The following is a 13,522-nucleotide window of genomic DNA, read 5'->3' as shown; positions in this document are numbered from 1 at the left end:
GAGCGACACAAATATTAAACGTACACAACGACAGACAGTTACTGTAGTGACAGCCATGTCTCTGTGTGCTCTTTGTGTCAGATAGACAATGTCCTAGCTCCCCCTAGTGGTACACACGGCACCTGCAACTGCCATTCACTATTTTCTCTGCTAGTTGGAGCAATTCAATTCAGTTTCATTTGTATAGCGCCAAATCCCAACATATATTATCCCAAGACACAACATCAATCCATCCATTATCTATACCGCTTATCACTTAAGGGTTGCGGGGGGAGCTGAAGCAAATCCCAACTGGCGAGAGGTGGGCTGGCCCCTGGTCGGTCACCAGGGTATCTCAGGGTCAACAAATAGAAACAAACAACCATTCACAATTAACCTAACCCCAATCTGCATGTCTTAAGACTCTGCGAGGTTGCCAGAGTACCTGGAGAAAACCCACACACACAGGGGAGAACAAGCAAACTCCACATACAAAGACCCCCCGACAAACCGGGATTCGAACCTGGAACCTTCTTGCTGTGAGGCGGCAGTGCTAACATCACTGTTCCACCCTAACAGACAAGAATGTAAAATGAAATCATGATTTCCTTTTTGACCTCAACAGTAGCCTCAAAGACAAAGAAGCTTGGTTGATGAAACCATTACACATCTCGTGTGAATACAAATCAATAATTAGCATCGAGGAGTGCATCCTCAAACATGAGTGGTCCAGTGGGGCTGTTGAGTCGCCAGCGATGGGGGTTGCTGCTTGAAATCCTTCCAGTAAATGTGGAGTAGATGTAATATGCTGTAGCTATTGTTGCACACAGACGCCTCCTGACTCACCACAGCAGCCTCCGTGTGACGATGAGCTAGTCGGGTGCTCGTCCAGACTCCTTAAAGGACTCTGTGGCATTTGACTGAACTCTCTGGTGAGGACTACGATCTCTTTGGTTTGGGCGGCGCCCGGTGGCTTGCGCCTGGGGAACGTGGAGGTGACATCATGACGGGAGGAGCAGTGGCATTTGGCCAGGCCGTGACAGCCGGAGCAGAGCGAGGGATTTCTGAGCGGAGAGAGATTTTATCATTTTGTAATTATTACATATAAACCGTTATTGTAAAGATGATTGAATGTGGAAATCAATAATTGAAGAGAAGTAATTCAACCACTGTATCTTACAAGGAAATGGGGAGGCCTTGATCGACAGGGACACTTGATATTGCAGACACAGACTCACTCTGACCTTTTGAAACAAAAACATACAAATGAATCACACCAGTGTAATATAAACTTAGTATTGGCATGACTAAGCTTTGAAATAATGATGATTACCGGTGTTTGCCTGTATTTTCATCATCCACTTCTTCATCATGAAGCGTGAGGGGGCATTGAGCAGATATTCAGACCCGTCACGGAGCCTGAAGGTCAGAGAGACGAACGGTCAAACAGGAAGTTTGTCTCATGTGAAATATCATCACAGTCATTTCTAGTGGGTGTCGTACTGTAGTCTGAAGCAGTTGGGTTTCTTGGTGTACTCGGGCGCAGGTGAACACTCGGCTCCCAGGAGGTTCAGCGGGAGGCCACATGCAGAACTCTGCAACACAGACTGATCAGCACTGACTTCATACCAGCCACTTTAATTATTCATCACTTCTCCCGGGCTCTCACTCTCTCTGCTGATATTTTTTTCTGCTTACCCTCAGTATATCCTTTCTATCCTGGTAGAAACACAAGGTGTGTCGATGTAAGACGGCGTGGTAGGAGCTCCAACCTCTGGAGGCTGCCTGTGAAAATAAGATAAGAGCGTGTGTGTGTGTGTGAGTGTCTGTGTGTTGCTGACTGTGGGCTTTAACATTTGCTGACCATGCTGCTGGTTTGGACACTAACAGGAGACTCTCTTACTTTCTTTCCTCCCAGCTGCAGCTTGTGCTTCCTCTCCAGCGTTCCCTCCATCGACTGCAGGTCCGGCTTCCCGCTCTATTTGGACGAACACTGTGGTTAATTCACTCAGGCAAAAATATTTTAGACACAAAGAGCCCCCCCACGTTGCATCAAAGTCTCACCAGAGTGAAACAGCGCCCTCCCGTGGCCATCAGTTGTTCCTGCTTCTCCATGTCCTCGAGGCTTTGAGAGGATTTTCTGGGCTGACAGGCCCCGTCTAAATCCATGTGGACCGACAGCAGACTCATTGACTGGTCCTGTTCAGAAAGAGACGATTCTACAGTCATGACTCATGATGAAAATATTATTTAGTATAGCTGATATCAACACAGCAACATGACAATGGCTGCAGACCCCAACTACATGTTTACAGCTAATTTATTGCACAAATATATATTGGTATTCTTATTAATATTGGGAATTTGTATCTGTGATTAATATGATTTAACTTGCAGTACATGAGAGGAGTGTGTTTTTTAAAAGGTTTATTCAACCCAATTTACATAAAATATATAATAGTTTCACGAACCAGGAGTGGTATCTACATGTGGAGATATTTGGGGGTTTATTTATCATGGCTTTTTTGTTACAGTTTTTTTAAAAAAAAGGCTTAAAGCACCACCAGGTACATTTTCCACCGAAGCAGAAATCTCAAAGACTCTTTTCTCAAAACCTGTGCAAATAAAACTTAATTCATCTGCAGGGCTACGCACAAGTAAAGGCTCAATTATGCTTTCTTAAGAGGTACATTTTCACAACTTCCTCCACTGTATGTGTTTGTTGTTGTCACAAACTCTCAACTCTATGCTGCCCTCTAGTGAATATATTGCTTAGCAACCATGTCAAGGTAAAGGACACACAGAAGTATGTGGGTATTGCTGGTCGTTTGAAAACAAGCATATCTATTTTTGTACGTCTAGGAGGCATAAATGAGTGAAAAACATCATTATTTGTAATTTGGGTGAGTTGACCCTTTAATAGGAAAAGTCTTACAGAGACATCTCTGTATATCTGATTCTGACCTCACCTTCGAACCACCTGTGTTCTCATCCGCCTCCTTCCTCACCTTTGCCTCCTCCACCTCCTCTTCCTCCTTCTCCTCCTCATCCTCTCTGTATTGATAAATGTATCTCTGATTGTCGCCCACGTCTGGCAGCTTCATGGGATCGGACGCCGTCTCGTTCACTGTCACTGACATGGTCTTGCTGGCTGGTTCCCTGTTCGGAAACGCCGCCCAGGACCTCCTGTCTCCTGAAGCCAGTGGAGGGAGGCGAACTTTGGCCCTGTGCTCCTTGTCGTAGCCCAGCAGGCTCTGAATGTGGGACGGCAGCTTGAACTCGGCCACAAGGAGGTTGGGCGCAGAGGCGGTGACCAGGTTCCTGTAGAGCACATCCGGGGTCTTGGGTGAAGGCAAGCGAGAATGAGGAACGTCGGGTTTGTCTGAGGGTATGGAGTCGTCCTGGCTGGGCTGGTACATGATATCTGAGCAGATGCTCTGTCTGTAGTTAGTCGTCTGATTCCAGATGTCCTCCAGCTCCTCTTCCTCCTCCTCAAACTGCTGGTGGTCCAGGTGGACAGGCTCTGTTTGCTGCTCTGCAGATGGACCTAAGGGTGTTGTGTTGTTCTGTCTTGTTTTAGAACAGTCTATTCCTCCCACCTGCAGGGACACGAGCCTCCCCACCACTACCTTAGGCTGTGGGACATCTGGACATAGTGCATCAGCGCAAACCTTGATGCTGCTGGGGGGCGTGGAGATCCCAGAGTCTACCGAGTCCTGATGAACGCTCACGCTCACTGTTGACTTTAGATTCACCACCATGTGAGAAGCTTGGCTCAGGCACTGGAGCCCTGGGCTCACTTCACGCACACTATGGGGTCTTGCACATTTGTGGTACTGGTGTCCATTCAGGTCTCGAATGAGCGTGTGGACACTGAGGCACTCATGTTTCTGTGCAGCTGTACTTTTGGCTTGGTTCACATAAATAGGGAGATCGGAGGGCTGACTGGTCCCATCCCTGTCCCCATCCTGCTCTGCAGCCTTCCGCAGACAGCACTGGATTTTGCATGGTTTGGTTTGAACCTCATCTTCTCGCAGGGACAGAGGAGGTGGGGGTTGGGATCTCTTCTCCGCATCAGACGGAGCTTTCACTACAGGGGTCGGAGTCTGTGTTTCAGAAATGCTGACCTCTGAGGAGCCGTGTGTGATGGCAGCAGTGGGACGAGTCTGTTTGAAGGAGCTCAGGGCTGAGTGTCTCTGAGAGTGGGGGTCCGGATCAGTCCCTGCTCCTTTTTTGGACTCAGGGGGTGCAATTGTAATGATGTCCTGGATGCTGGGAATAAGAGTCATGTCCTTGGGCAGGTCAAAGCTCAGCACAGAGCCCAAAGAGAGGAATCTGCAGTGGCTCCTCACCTGACTTGTGGAGGGTAGCGGGTCTGGCCCCTCTGATACGACATATGGAATGGTGCTGTATTCGCCCGAACACTCTGTATCAATGTCCTTCAACAGAGGATTCTTCATATAGTCTATAGCTTCTACTCCATATCCACCGGCTGGGCTCTTTGGGGAACTCCTCTTCCTCCTGCTTTCCTTCAGCGGCCACGTGTGTGTGTCATATGTCATGGTATCGCACCCGTAATGAGCCACCTCGTCCGTTTGCGCCTCCACTCCCATGATTTTCTGGATGGTGTGTCTGCGAGCGTCTCTCTTCCGCTTTCTCTTCTTGCCCATTCTCTTGAGGCTGCTGAAGAGGAAGCCGCTGCCGCTCCCCGTCGAAGGGCGGAAGGTCACGTTGGTTGTCTGAGGTGCGGATGCCGAGGAAGGCAGTGAGGAGGATGAGGATGGCAGGAAAGTTGGGGAGGCTGAGGCTGCGGAGCGGCTCTTTTGGCGGGGCAAGGTGATACTCTCATACACAGGGGCCGCAGCCAAGTTGTTATCCTTGACATGCAAGTAGGTACTTACCTATAAAAAGAGAGGAAAATATATTAGGCATGTGCACAAGCTCTCATTTCCACCTGTAATTGCATTATAGTCAATGTTTGACCTCAGTGAGCCTTGAGAACAAGAGGTTTTTAATGGGTTACAGACAAATTAAGACATTAGAGAAAAACGGACGAAGGCAAACAGCTCTTTAAAAGAAACAAACATCAGAATCTGTTTCTCTACACTTTCTCTACACACACATCTAAGAAAACAATAGATTCAGGAATGAACAAGCTTCATACAGCAATTTATATGTGTAAAAAAACAGGAAAGACAATAAAAACACACAAAAAACACGGACATGATTGCAATCGCACACTTGAGCACTTAAACAAAATCACATGTGGCTACACATGCCGTCATAGCCAGATGTAATGGCTTGACCTTTCAACTCTGTGACTAATCTCTTGTTTCTGTGGAAGCCCCAGACCATAAATCACTGTGTGCAGTCTGGGGGCCTTTCTTGAAAGTTCAGCACCAGTTCTCTGTATAACGACCCCGCCTGTGTTTGGCGCACTCCTACTGGGAGCCATTTTGGACCACACGTTTCCCAGGATGCGAGGGTGAGGTCACGTATTAAACACAATGGTGGCACAGCCAGAGCGAGCCAAACAAGTCCAGGTTTACATCAGACTTGTGGTGAAATGACTCAAGGAGATGAGAGAGCTTCTGTCAACGTTAGCAGCAGGGAGACGACTGTGTGTGTGTGTGTGTGTGTGTGTGTGTGTGTGTGTGTGTGTGTGTGTGTGTGTGTGTGTGTGTGTGTGTGTGTGTGTGTGTGTGTGCGTGTGCGCGCACACTGTCTTACTCTTCACCCTCATTCTGTCTCTGTCGTCGCTGCTTTCCAGCTTTAAATCCTGCCTCATTTAACAAAGTGACGTCCAAAGAAAAGTTTTAACGGTAGAGGAAAGTTGGACTGTAAACACACTGATTCACTGTCTGATTTTCTGTTGGGAATTCAAGCGTTCATCTGAGTTTACACAAGACGAACTGAAACAGCAAAATGACGACTGACAGACTCACATTCAGTCCAGGAAATCCAAAATATAAACAGTTTAAAGAGTCTAAAACATATACTTCTGAATACTTCCTTATGATTCAAATACTTCAATACTGCTAAGAATATTTTTAATATATTAATTTATTTTTGAGCGTAGCAACTGTGGATGATTTTCTGGAGCCTGTCTGTCTTGTCTGTCTGTCTGTCTGTCTGTCTGTCTGTCTGTCTGTCTATCAATCTATCAATCTATCAATCTATCTGTGCATTCTAATTATCATGTTTATATTTGTACAAATGGACTGTAAAAGTAGCACCTCTCCTTAAACATCCCATTAAATATCACAACATAACATGCTTCATAAAAAAATTACTCTATTAGGTTTTTGAATTGCATCTTTGTCCTGCAGTTAGATGGCATATTTTGAGTTTTGACAGTAAAATGGTTTGTTGTTTTTTCTCACTGTATATATTCCAGCCCCAGATCGTGATACCACTCTAGCATGACCTGTTTCCTTTTACTCTCATGGGGGGGGGCTGCTGTATTAAGAGCAGCTGTACCCCCTAACACGGGTTAGTAAGAGCATGCTACCCCCAGGAAAACACCTGCACACAGCACAGCATGCCCACACTTCGAGACGCAGCATGCAACTCCAGTTCACACCGCGCAATTTACCTCGTTTGCACTCTGCCGATAAATCTTTCTCTTTCGCTTTAAGCTACCCAAAGTATTTTCCAAAAGCCCCTGGCAGCGCCTCCAAAAGTTTTTACAGGAAGAGGAGTGAGGCAGAGTGGGCTGAGGGAGAAAATGGGGAAAAAGGAAGATGTGAAGGCCAAAGAGGAGAGAGGGGATTGAGTGGCAGAGGGAAATCCCATGCATGTCATTACAGACAGTGAATGTTGCTGCACGGTTCTTCGGGAGCAGCAACATGTATCATCTGTTTCAGTGATTTTATGAGAGGAAATGTGTGTAGACAGTAATACTGATATTCTATAATAATATTTAGTGTTTCTCACCCTGTGCACAGGCTCAGACGTGTCCTCCTCCACCTCCTCCGTCCCAGCAGGTGGCTCCAGCACCTGAACCTGGCTTTCCCCTGTGTTACCAAAGCTGAGGATGAGGTTGACCGTGCCCCCGAGAGCAGGGCTGCTGGGCTCTTTGAGGACCACGATAGAGGGTTTGGGAGACTCTGAGAGGGAGGCCTCACCTCCCCGTGGTCCAATACTGTTCATGACCTCATAACCATCCTCCAACTGCTCCTCCTCCTGTTGCTCAGTTTGTCTGGGTGGAAGGGACGAGGGTCGGCTGTCTCCTGACACGTTTGACTTGTCGTCTTCGGAGGTAACGAGCGAGGACTGATGGGACTCGTAGACTTGTAGCTCAGGAGCTGAAATCTGTTTGGGAAGCTATGGAGATAAGGAGTAAACAAATATTCATGTTGGTAAATCATTAAAAAATCTGTACCACAAACTTATATCCTGTAGCAGGAAACATATGTTGTGGCACTGGCATTGTTTCCACCACTCCTCAGCCACAGTCCATCCAGGGGCAGATCCAGGGATGGGGCAAGGGGGGCATTGGCCCCAGCAGATACCTGACTGTCCTAGATACACCACTGAGTCAATCGATCTGTCAGTTCTTCTTGAGGTTTTGTGATTTGTTACGATGATTTAAAAAAAAATTATAATTATTTAGAATAATTTCGTGGTTTATTAGTTATAGAGTTTTTGTGGATGTCCTGATCTGTGAGGATTTACGGGCTGCACAGAACCCAAATCATCAGCACCACATCAGGATTTATTATGTAAGTTATATGTAAGTTATATATATTGAAATAAAAGAAACAAAAACACTTCAAGCCTCCATACATTAGCTGAGATGGTACAATCCCCTTTCTCTGTGAAATATAAAACTTTAAACAAAGGGTACATTTTATAATTTTTAACAGACTCTATTTATGTAGAGCTTTTATATTCTTATTAACAACTCAAAGCCATTCAAACACATTCGTTCAGTGCTACATTATGCTGAACTTTTTCTATCACACATCACTTCGCCAAGCAGGCTGGAAGAGCTGGGGATCGAACCCCCAACCTTCTGGTTATTGGACGATCTGCTCTACCCCCTCCACCTACTTTTTTAAGGGAATAATTCCTTTGCCAAGTATTCAGGACTGTCCCTATCGTAGGGACAGTCTCCCTGCTCATTTACCTCTGATAATGTGGAGCACATTGTAGCCTCAGAATAAATGTTGTCTTGTGAAAGCTCCTGTCTGCTCTTCTTGTGAAGCCACTGCTGTTTCTGAGCCCTCCAGTGCACCAAGATCCACCCGAGCATACTCCTCAGTTCCTCCAACCGCTCCCTCACCTGCAAGACAGAACTCAGTGTTTGTAACAGCAGCTAAATGAATCCAACAACATATATAAGGATCAGAGTGTTAGTGTGCAGCCCTGCTCACCATCTGTGTGAGGTGGTGTTCTTTGTCTAAAAGGTTCTTCCCTGCGGCCGCCAGCTCATCAAACTCCTCAAACTTCAGCTCAATCTGCAAGTCCAGCTCTGCAGCCAGCGGCCTCTGCCCGTCCTTCCCAGGATGCAAGGCGGTGTCTGAGAAAATGCACGACCTGGTGTCTTCTGTCCATGAGCTATCAAAGAGGAGCGGGGGTGGGGGTAGGAGACGAGGAACAGGGCCGTGAGAAAAGCCACACATTCACAAAACATGAGAATGACCAGACTCCCCAACAGGACAGATATTCATCGCCTTGTCACACTCAGCCCGGGAAACTAGCACTGACCTCCTCAGCACATCTTAAATTATACATTTCACCAGGGGACCATGCGCTTGACAAGGAGAACATCCTGTTCTTCTCTTGAAAGGATATTGTAATGGATTACGAAAGACATTCTGGCCCGGAGAGGGGGTCACACGATCCCCACGCCCTGCTTACATCATGGCGAGGTAGCTCCTGAAGAAGTCCTGGAGCTGCACAAACTCCTGCAGCCGTGATTTGTTCTCCGCGACGCTCCTTCCCAGCTCGGCCCAGGCCTGCATCGTGGCCTGGATCTTTGCCCCGAGTACGTGCACTCTCTCTGGACACAGCTCCTCCAACCGCGAGGCCAGGTTCTCCATCTCCTTCACCTCCTCCCTCATGACTTCATAGTCAATCTGTGGAAAATCAAAGTGAAGATCTATCATCTCCCATCAAACCTGGTATCGCTCAGACAGCCTGTACCAATTGTATCTCTGCATGGCTATGACCTCATCCCCATAGCGTTATGCATATTATTCAGCATATGGTCTACATGTGGGCTGCCACGCTGTAGCAAGCTTGCAATCTTTTTCCACTTTTTTCTTGTTTTTGACGAGTCGGTAATTAATAGCACAGAGGGTTCTCTGGGAGTTATACTTCATAACATTTCTCAGATACAGTAAGTCTCCAGAACACTGAGCTGTGAATGCCTGTCTGCTGACGGCACAGTTATTTCAGTGGAGGGAGATTAGGTCATTTCTGCTCTTCAATAGTATCAAGTCCAGACAGCTGCATGTGAGTGTGTGTGTGTGTGTGTGTGTGTGTGTGTGTGTGTGTGTGTGTGTGTGTGTGTGTGTGTGTGTGTGTGTGTGTGTGTGTGTGTGTGTGTGTGTGTGTGTGTGTGTGTGTGTGTGTGTGTGTGTGTGTGTGTGATAAACATAACACTGCCCAAAAAATGACTCACACACAACTTTACCATCCCCAACCTCACATCTCCAACCTTGTGACCCCTGGACACACACACCCCCCACCACATTTACCGACAAACACACACACACACATTTTTGTTGAGTTGTGACTCACACAAGCATAAATAAATATCCTGTGTGAATAATAAACTTTTGCACGCTCGATGTGTGTTTGTGTGTGTGTGTGATTGCATGGTGCAGTTTATATAACAAATTAAACACAGCACAAAGCGGGGTGGGCTGGCCCTTTTTTTTTTGTGATGTGAGAAAATCTGGCACAACAGGAAACAGACTGTGGAACAATGTGTCGGGGAGCGAGTGCGAGAAAGAGAAGGGGGAGCTTCCCCCTTTTTCATTATCCAGAGTCAGTTGAATGGAATATTGGATCGTATCAGTACCAGTGAATCATTTTCAATGTTTACGCCATAATTACTACGATGTGCCAGCATCTCCCACTCACCTCCAGGTGGTCCTGCCTCTCCTGCAGAGCCTCCAGGCCGCAGCGCTCTGGCTCGCACTGGATGGCCAAGTCCGTCTCCCTCTCCAGGATGTCCAGGCCGAGCTCCTTGCCGCAGCACAAGCACTCCTCCACGCGCACAGCGAGCCCGGCGTGCTGGGCGAGACACAGAGTCATCATGAGCGCTCACAGAACGCCGTTGAGTCATTACACTTCGCTGCATGTTATTTGTTTTCCAATGAAAGCCACATTGCTAATGAGTGTTTAGAACTGTGTCATGAAGTCACCTCTGGGCTTGTGGGTAAGTTCTGTTGTGACACGTGTGCTGCTTTATGTTATTTTTTTTAATAAATCAAATTAACATAAAAATGCTCATGTGGAGGGGGGTGGTGGCTCGTTTGGGGCCGATTAAAACACATAGCCACAGAAAAAAGGAAACCAGATGCGGCCCAACTGGTTTGTGCAGCTGGAGGGACTTAAGAGAATTCAGCATCATCTAAGATCTTTATAACTTAACAAACACTGCAGGAAAACATTGGTAATACAGAACTAGAGCTGCCATGTGCGCATGTTGTCTCAAGTGATTCCCATCTCCTTACCTTGCTCAGCAGGTCCTGGATGGCTTGGTCGTGGCTCTGCGATCGCCCTCTTTCCCTCACAGTGTCGTTCAGCATCTCTACGGCCTCACGCAGTTCCTCCACAGGGTCCCCCATGGTTTCCAACAGGGGCTCCCCACCACCACCGCCACTGCTCTGGAGTCCCAGCAATGAAGGAGCGGAGGAAATCTCCCCGTGGAGAGGCTGGTAGGTAGAGAGAGGGAGAGAGCTGTTATTGATTGGTCGAGTTGACCGACTGTTGATCTTAATAATACAAAATATCCTTTATCACATTTGTGTTTTCTTGTCAATCAAATAGTTATTACCTCCACCAATTTCCCCCCTTGGTTGGGTTGTATGTTTAATTGTAAGCAAGATTACACAAAAACAACTGAACAGATTTATATGAAACTTGGTGGAAGGATGCAGTGTGGGTGATTACATTTTGGTGCAGATCCGGATGAGAAGGTGGATCTAGGATTTTTTTTCCTCTTCCATTAAAAGATTTTTCAAGAAATATTTAGTTTTTCAATATTGTCACCATTTCATGGATCTTAATAAAAATGATCAGACACATTTAGGGAACTGATATCTATGAGTGTGGGAAATTTGGTACAGCTTGATTGAATTTAAGGGGAATTTTGAGGTAAGCATTCACTTATTCAGTGCTGTTCAAGTTTATATTTATATTTATCCCGAAGATTTCTGATGTCACCTCAGGACAATGAAAGTGAAGACTACCCACACAGACACGTGGAGAACATTCAATGATCTTGGCTGAACCAGAGTTTGAACCAGCAACCTTCGTGTTGTGAGGAGACAGTGCTAAATTAACCTTTTCATTTGTTTTAACTTTGTCAAAGATGACCCTATGAGGAGGTTACCAACTCTGGTGAGTCGTGTCTTACCTGGCCGAGGCTGTACCGGCAACCGTCCTGGCTCTCCTCCAGCTCCACCCGCTCCAGGAACTCCGTCAGCATCCGTGTGTCCTGCAGCTCTGAGCTCTGCTGGGTCAGGGCGCTCTGGACACGATGGTACCTGGAAAACACACACACACACAGACCCACGGGAATGTTTTCATGACCAGCTACACCTTAACGGTAATCCACATCCGCATATACAACCCTACATCCTTCAGCAGAACCACATTACACAGACCGCAGGCAGTAACTCGCCATGCCAGAGCTGTTTATGTAATCATATATCATGTGTCACATAAACATATCCTGCACTTTGGGGCGTGAAAAGGTACTTTGTCCGTGCAGAGTTTATACTTGAGATGGTAAAGGAGCAAATTTGAAAGGGTATTTTTCTCACAATAAATGAGCCATAAGTTGCTTGTATTTCACGTTAAATAATGACATCATCCCAAGTGTCTTACAGCTGCTTAGCGAGAGCCTCCACCTGCACCAACGGCCCCTCAGACTGCACATCCCTGCCCTACATAACACCCCCGCCCTGGAAACACTCAAACTGAACCCTTTCCGTCTCTTTATTTTCCTTGGTCAGCTTGGTGTTCTTTACAGAGTCTGAACTTAGGTTTATGGATGTTGGTACGTCCAGTAAATAGAGTTCAACATCATACGGTTTGACTGAGAGTCCATGGCAACAAGCTTGTCTTCCGAGAGGCGTCATTTTTGCAAACAGAGAACGGGTGACTCTGACACACACTGACAAGCTGTGGGTGAAGTGCATGTCAGGACGGTGGGGTAGACCTCACTAAGTGCTGCATGAATCACAAATGAGTAAACTTGGGTCCTGCAGCGAATGAGCGCATGGAGAATATTTTTGCCAGGTTGGAGAGAAAAAGCAGCTCATGAGATCTATGGATATATATTTCTGAGGTTTATGGGGTGAAATTGTTTGTCTTCAAAAAAAGCAGAGGTTTTTTTTATGGATAAACTCTTCCATGTTGGATCGCAGACGTGCCAAGCCCAAACCTGTGACCTCTTGGAAACACTGACAAGATTCTTACTTTATTTCCTGACCACAGTGACGAGCAAACCCCCAAAGTCTCATCCACAACATGAGCCTTCCATGATGAGAGACATCAGGTGGGCTAACCAGGACTTTAACCATCCTGCCTCCCGAAAAACTCACTTTCTTTCCACCTCGTCCATGCGCGCTGGCAGCCACTGTGTGAGCGGGTGACTGTGGCCGTGGAGGCGGTCCACCTCTTGCCTCAGAGCGCCGAGCTCCATGCTGCGCGCTGCCACCTCTTTCTCCAGCAGACAGCTCTCCCTCTCCGCCACGCTCATCGTTTCAGGGTCACCGGCGAGTGCAGATTCCTTCATGGAGAGTTCGACAGACTCCAGCCATGCCTCCAGGCTGCCCAGGGCCTGCAGCACTTTCACAACCTGTACAGTGAGGAAGCAAAGAGGATAGTTATGTACAACTGATGCACTCTCAGAGGTGTCCAAAGTACACACATTTTTTACTCAAGTACAGATACTTGAGTTAAAAACGACTCAAGTAAAAGTAGTAGTACTGATTCAACCTCTTTACTCAAGTAAAAGAAAACAGCACAGGCTCTGAAATGTACTAAAGAAAAAGACTTCCCCACTTGTCTCAAACAAACTGAGAATTAATATAGTTCTAACTTAAACCACTCTCACTTGAAATAAAATAAAAACACATTTACTAAAAGAAGGGTTTGATGCAAGAAAAGATCTGTGAGTAGTTCTAGCCCACAGCCAGGGAGCTGGCAAAAGTTCGCCAGTGATACAGGAATCGTCATCTTTTGGCAACAAAAGATCGAGTATATCTCGGTCCAGGCAACTCAGTGAGAACTTAAACCATACTCATTTTCATAAACTACAGATATTGTAACGGAACAAAGTGGTGAAAATCAGCTA

General features: G+C 46.6%; 1 protein-coding gene across 6 annotated transcripts in view; it reads right to left on the bottom strand.

Annotated features, from left to right (window-relative positions):
* The window catches only part of LOC118119347 (spectrin beta chain, non-erythrocytic 5), a 32,080-nt gene that overhangs the window by 1,138 nt on the left and 17,420 nt on the right, over positions 1-13,522 (bottom strand). For 3 of the 6 annotated variants that reach the window (XM_035173230.2, XM_035173232.2, XM_035173231.2), the window contains exons 16-32: positions 12,768-13,024; positions 11,576-11,705; positions 10,671-10,871; positions 10,075-10,227; positions 8,845-9,062; positions 8,358-8,541; positions 8,111-8,266; positions 6,916-7,305; positions 6,575-6,694; positions 2,949-4,880; positions 2,044-2,178; positions 1,883-1,957; positions 1,678-1,764; positions 1,483-1,574; positions 1,313-1,398; positions 1,160-1,223; positions 826-1,043 (exon numbers count right to left, since the gene is read on the bottom strand). In XM_035173230.2, the coding sequence (XP_035029121.2) occupies positions 826-1,043; positions 1,160-1,223; positions 1,313-1,398; positions 1,483-1,574; positions 1,678-1,764; positions 1,883-1,957; positions 2,044-2,178; positions 2,949-4,880; positions 6,575-6,694; positions 6,916-7,305; positions 8,111-8,266; positions 8,358-8,541; positions 8,845-9,062; positions 10,075-10,227; positions 10,671-10,871; positions 11,576-11,705; positions 12,768-13,024 (4,498 nt within the window). The remainder of the gene's footprint in view (positions 1-825; positions 1,044-1,159; positions 1,224-1,312; positions 1,399-1,482; positions 1,575-1,677; positions 1,765-1,882; positions 1,958-2,043; positions 2,179-2,948; positions 4,881-6,574; positions 6,695-6,915; positions 7,306-8,110; positions 8,267-8,357; positions 8,542-8,844; positions 9,063-10,074; positions 10,228-10,670; positions 10,872-11,575; positions 11,706-12,767; positions 13,025-13,522) is intronic. The other 3 variants (XM_035173233.2, XM_035173235.2, XM_035173234.2) reach the window with 3 other exon arrangements.

This window comes from Hippoglossus stenolepis, chromosome 12, assembly GCF_022539355.2.
Source record: "Hippoglossus stenolepis isolate QCI-W04-F060 chromosome 12, HSTE1.2, whole genome shotgun sequence".
Classification (NCBI taxonomy): Eukaryota; Metazoa; Chordata; class Actinopteri; order Pleuronectiformes; family Pleuronectidae; genus Hippoglossus; species Hippoglossus stenolepis.
This window is presented reverse-complemented; position numbering and strand designations above follow the sequence as displayed.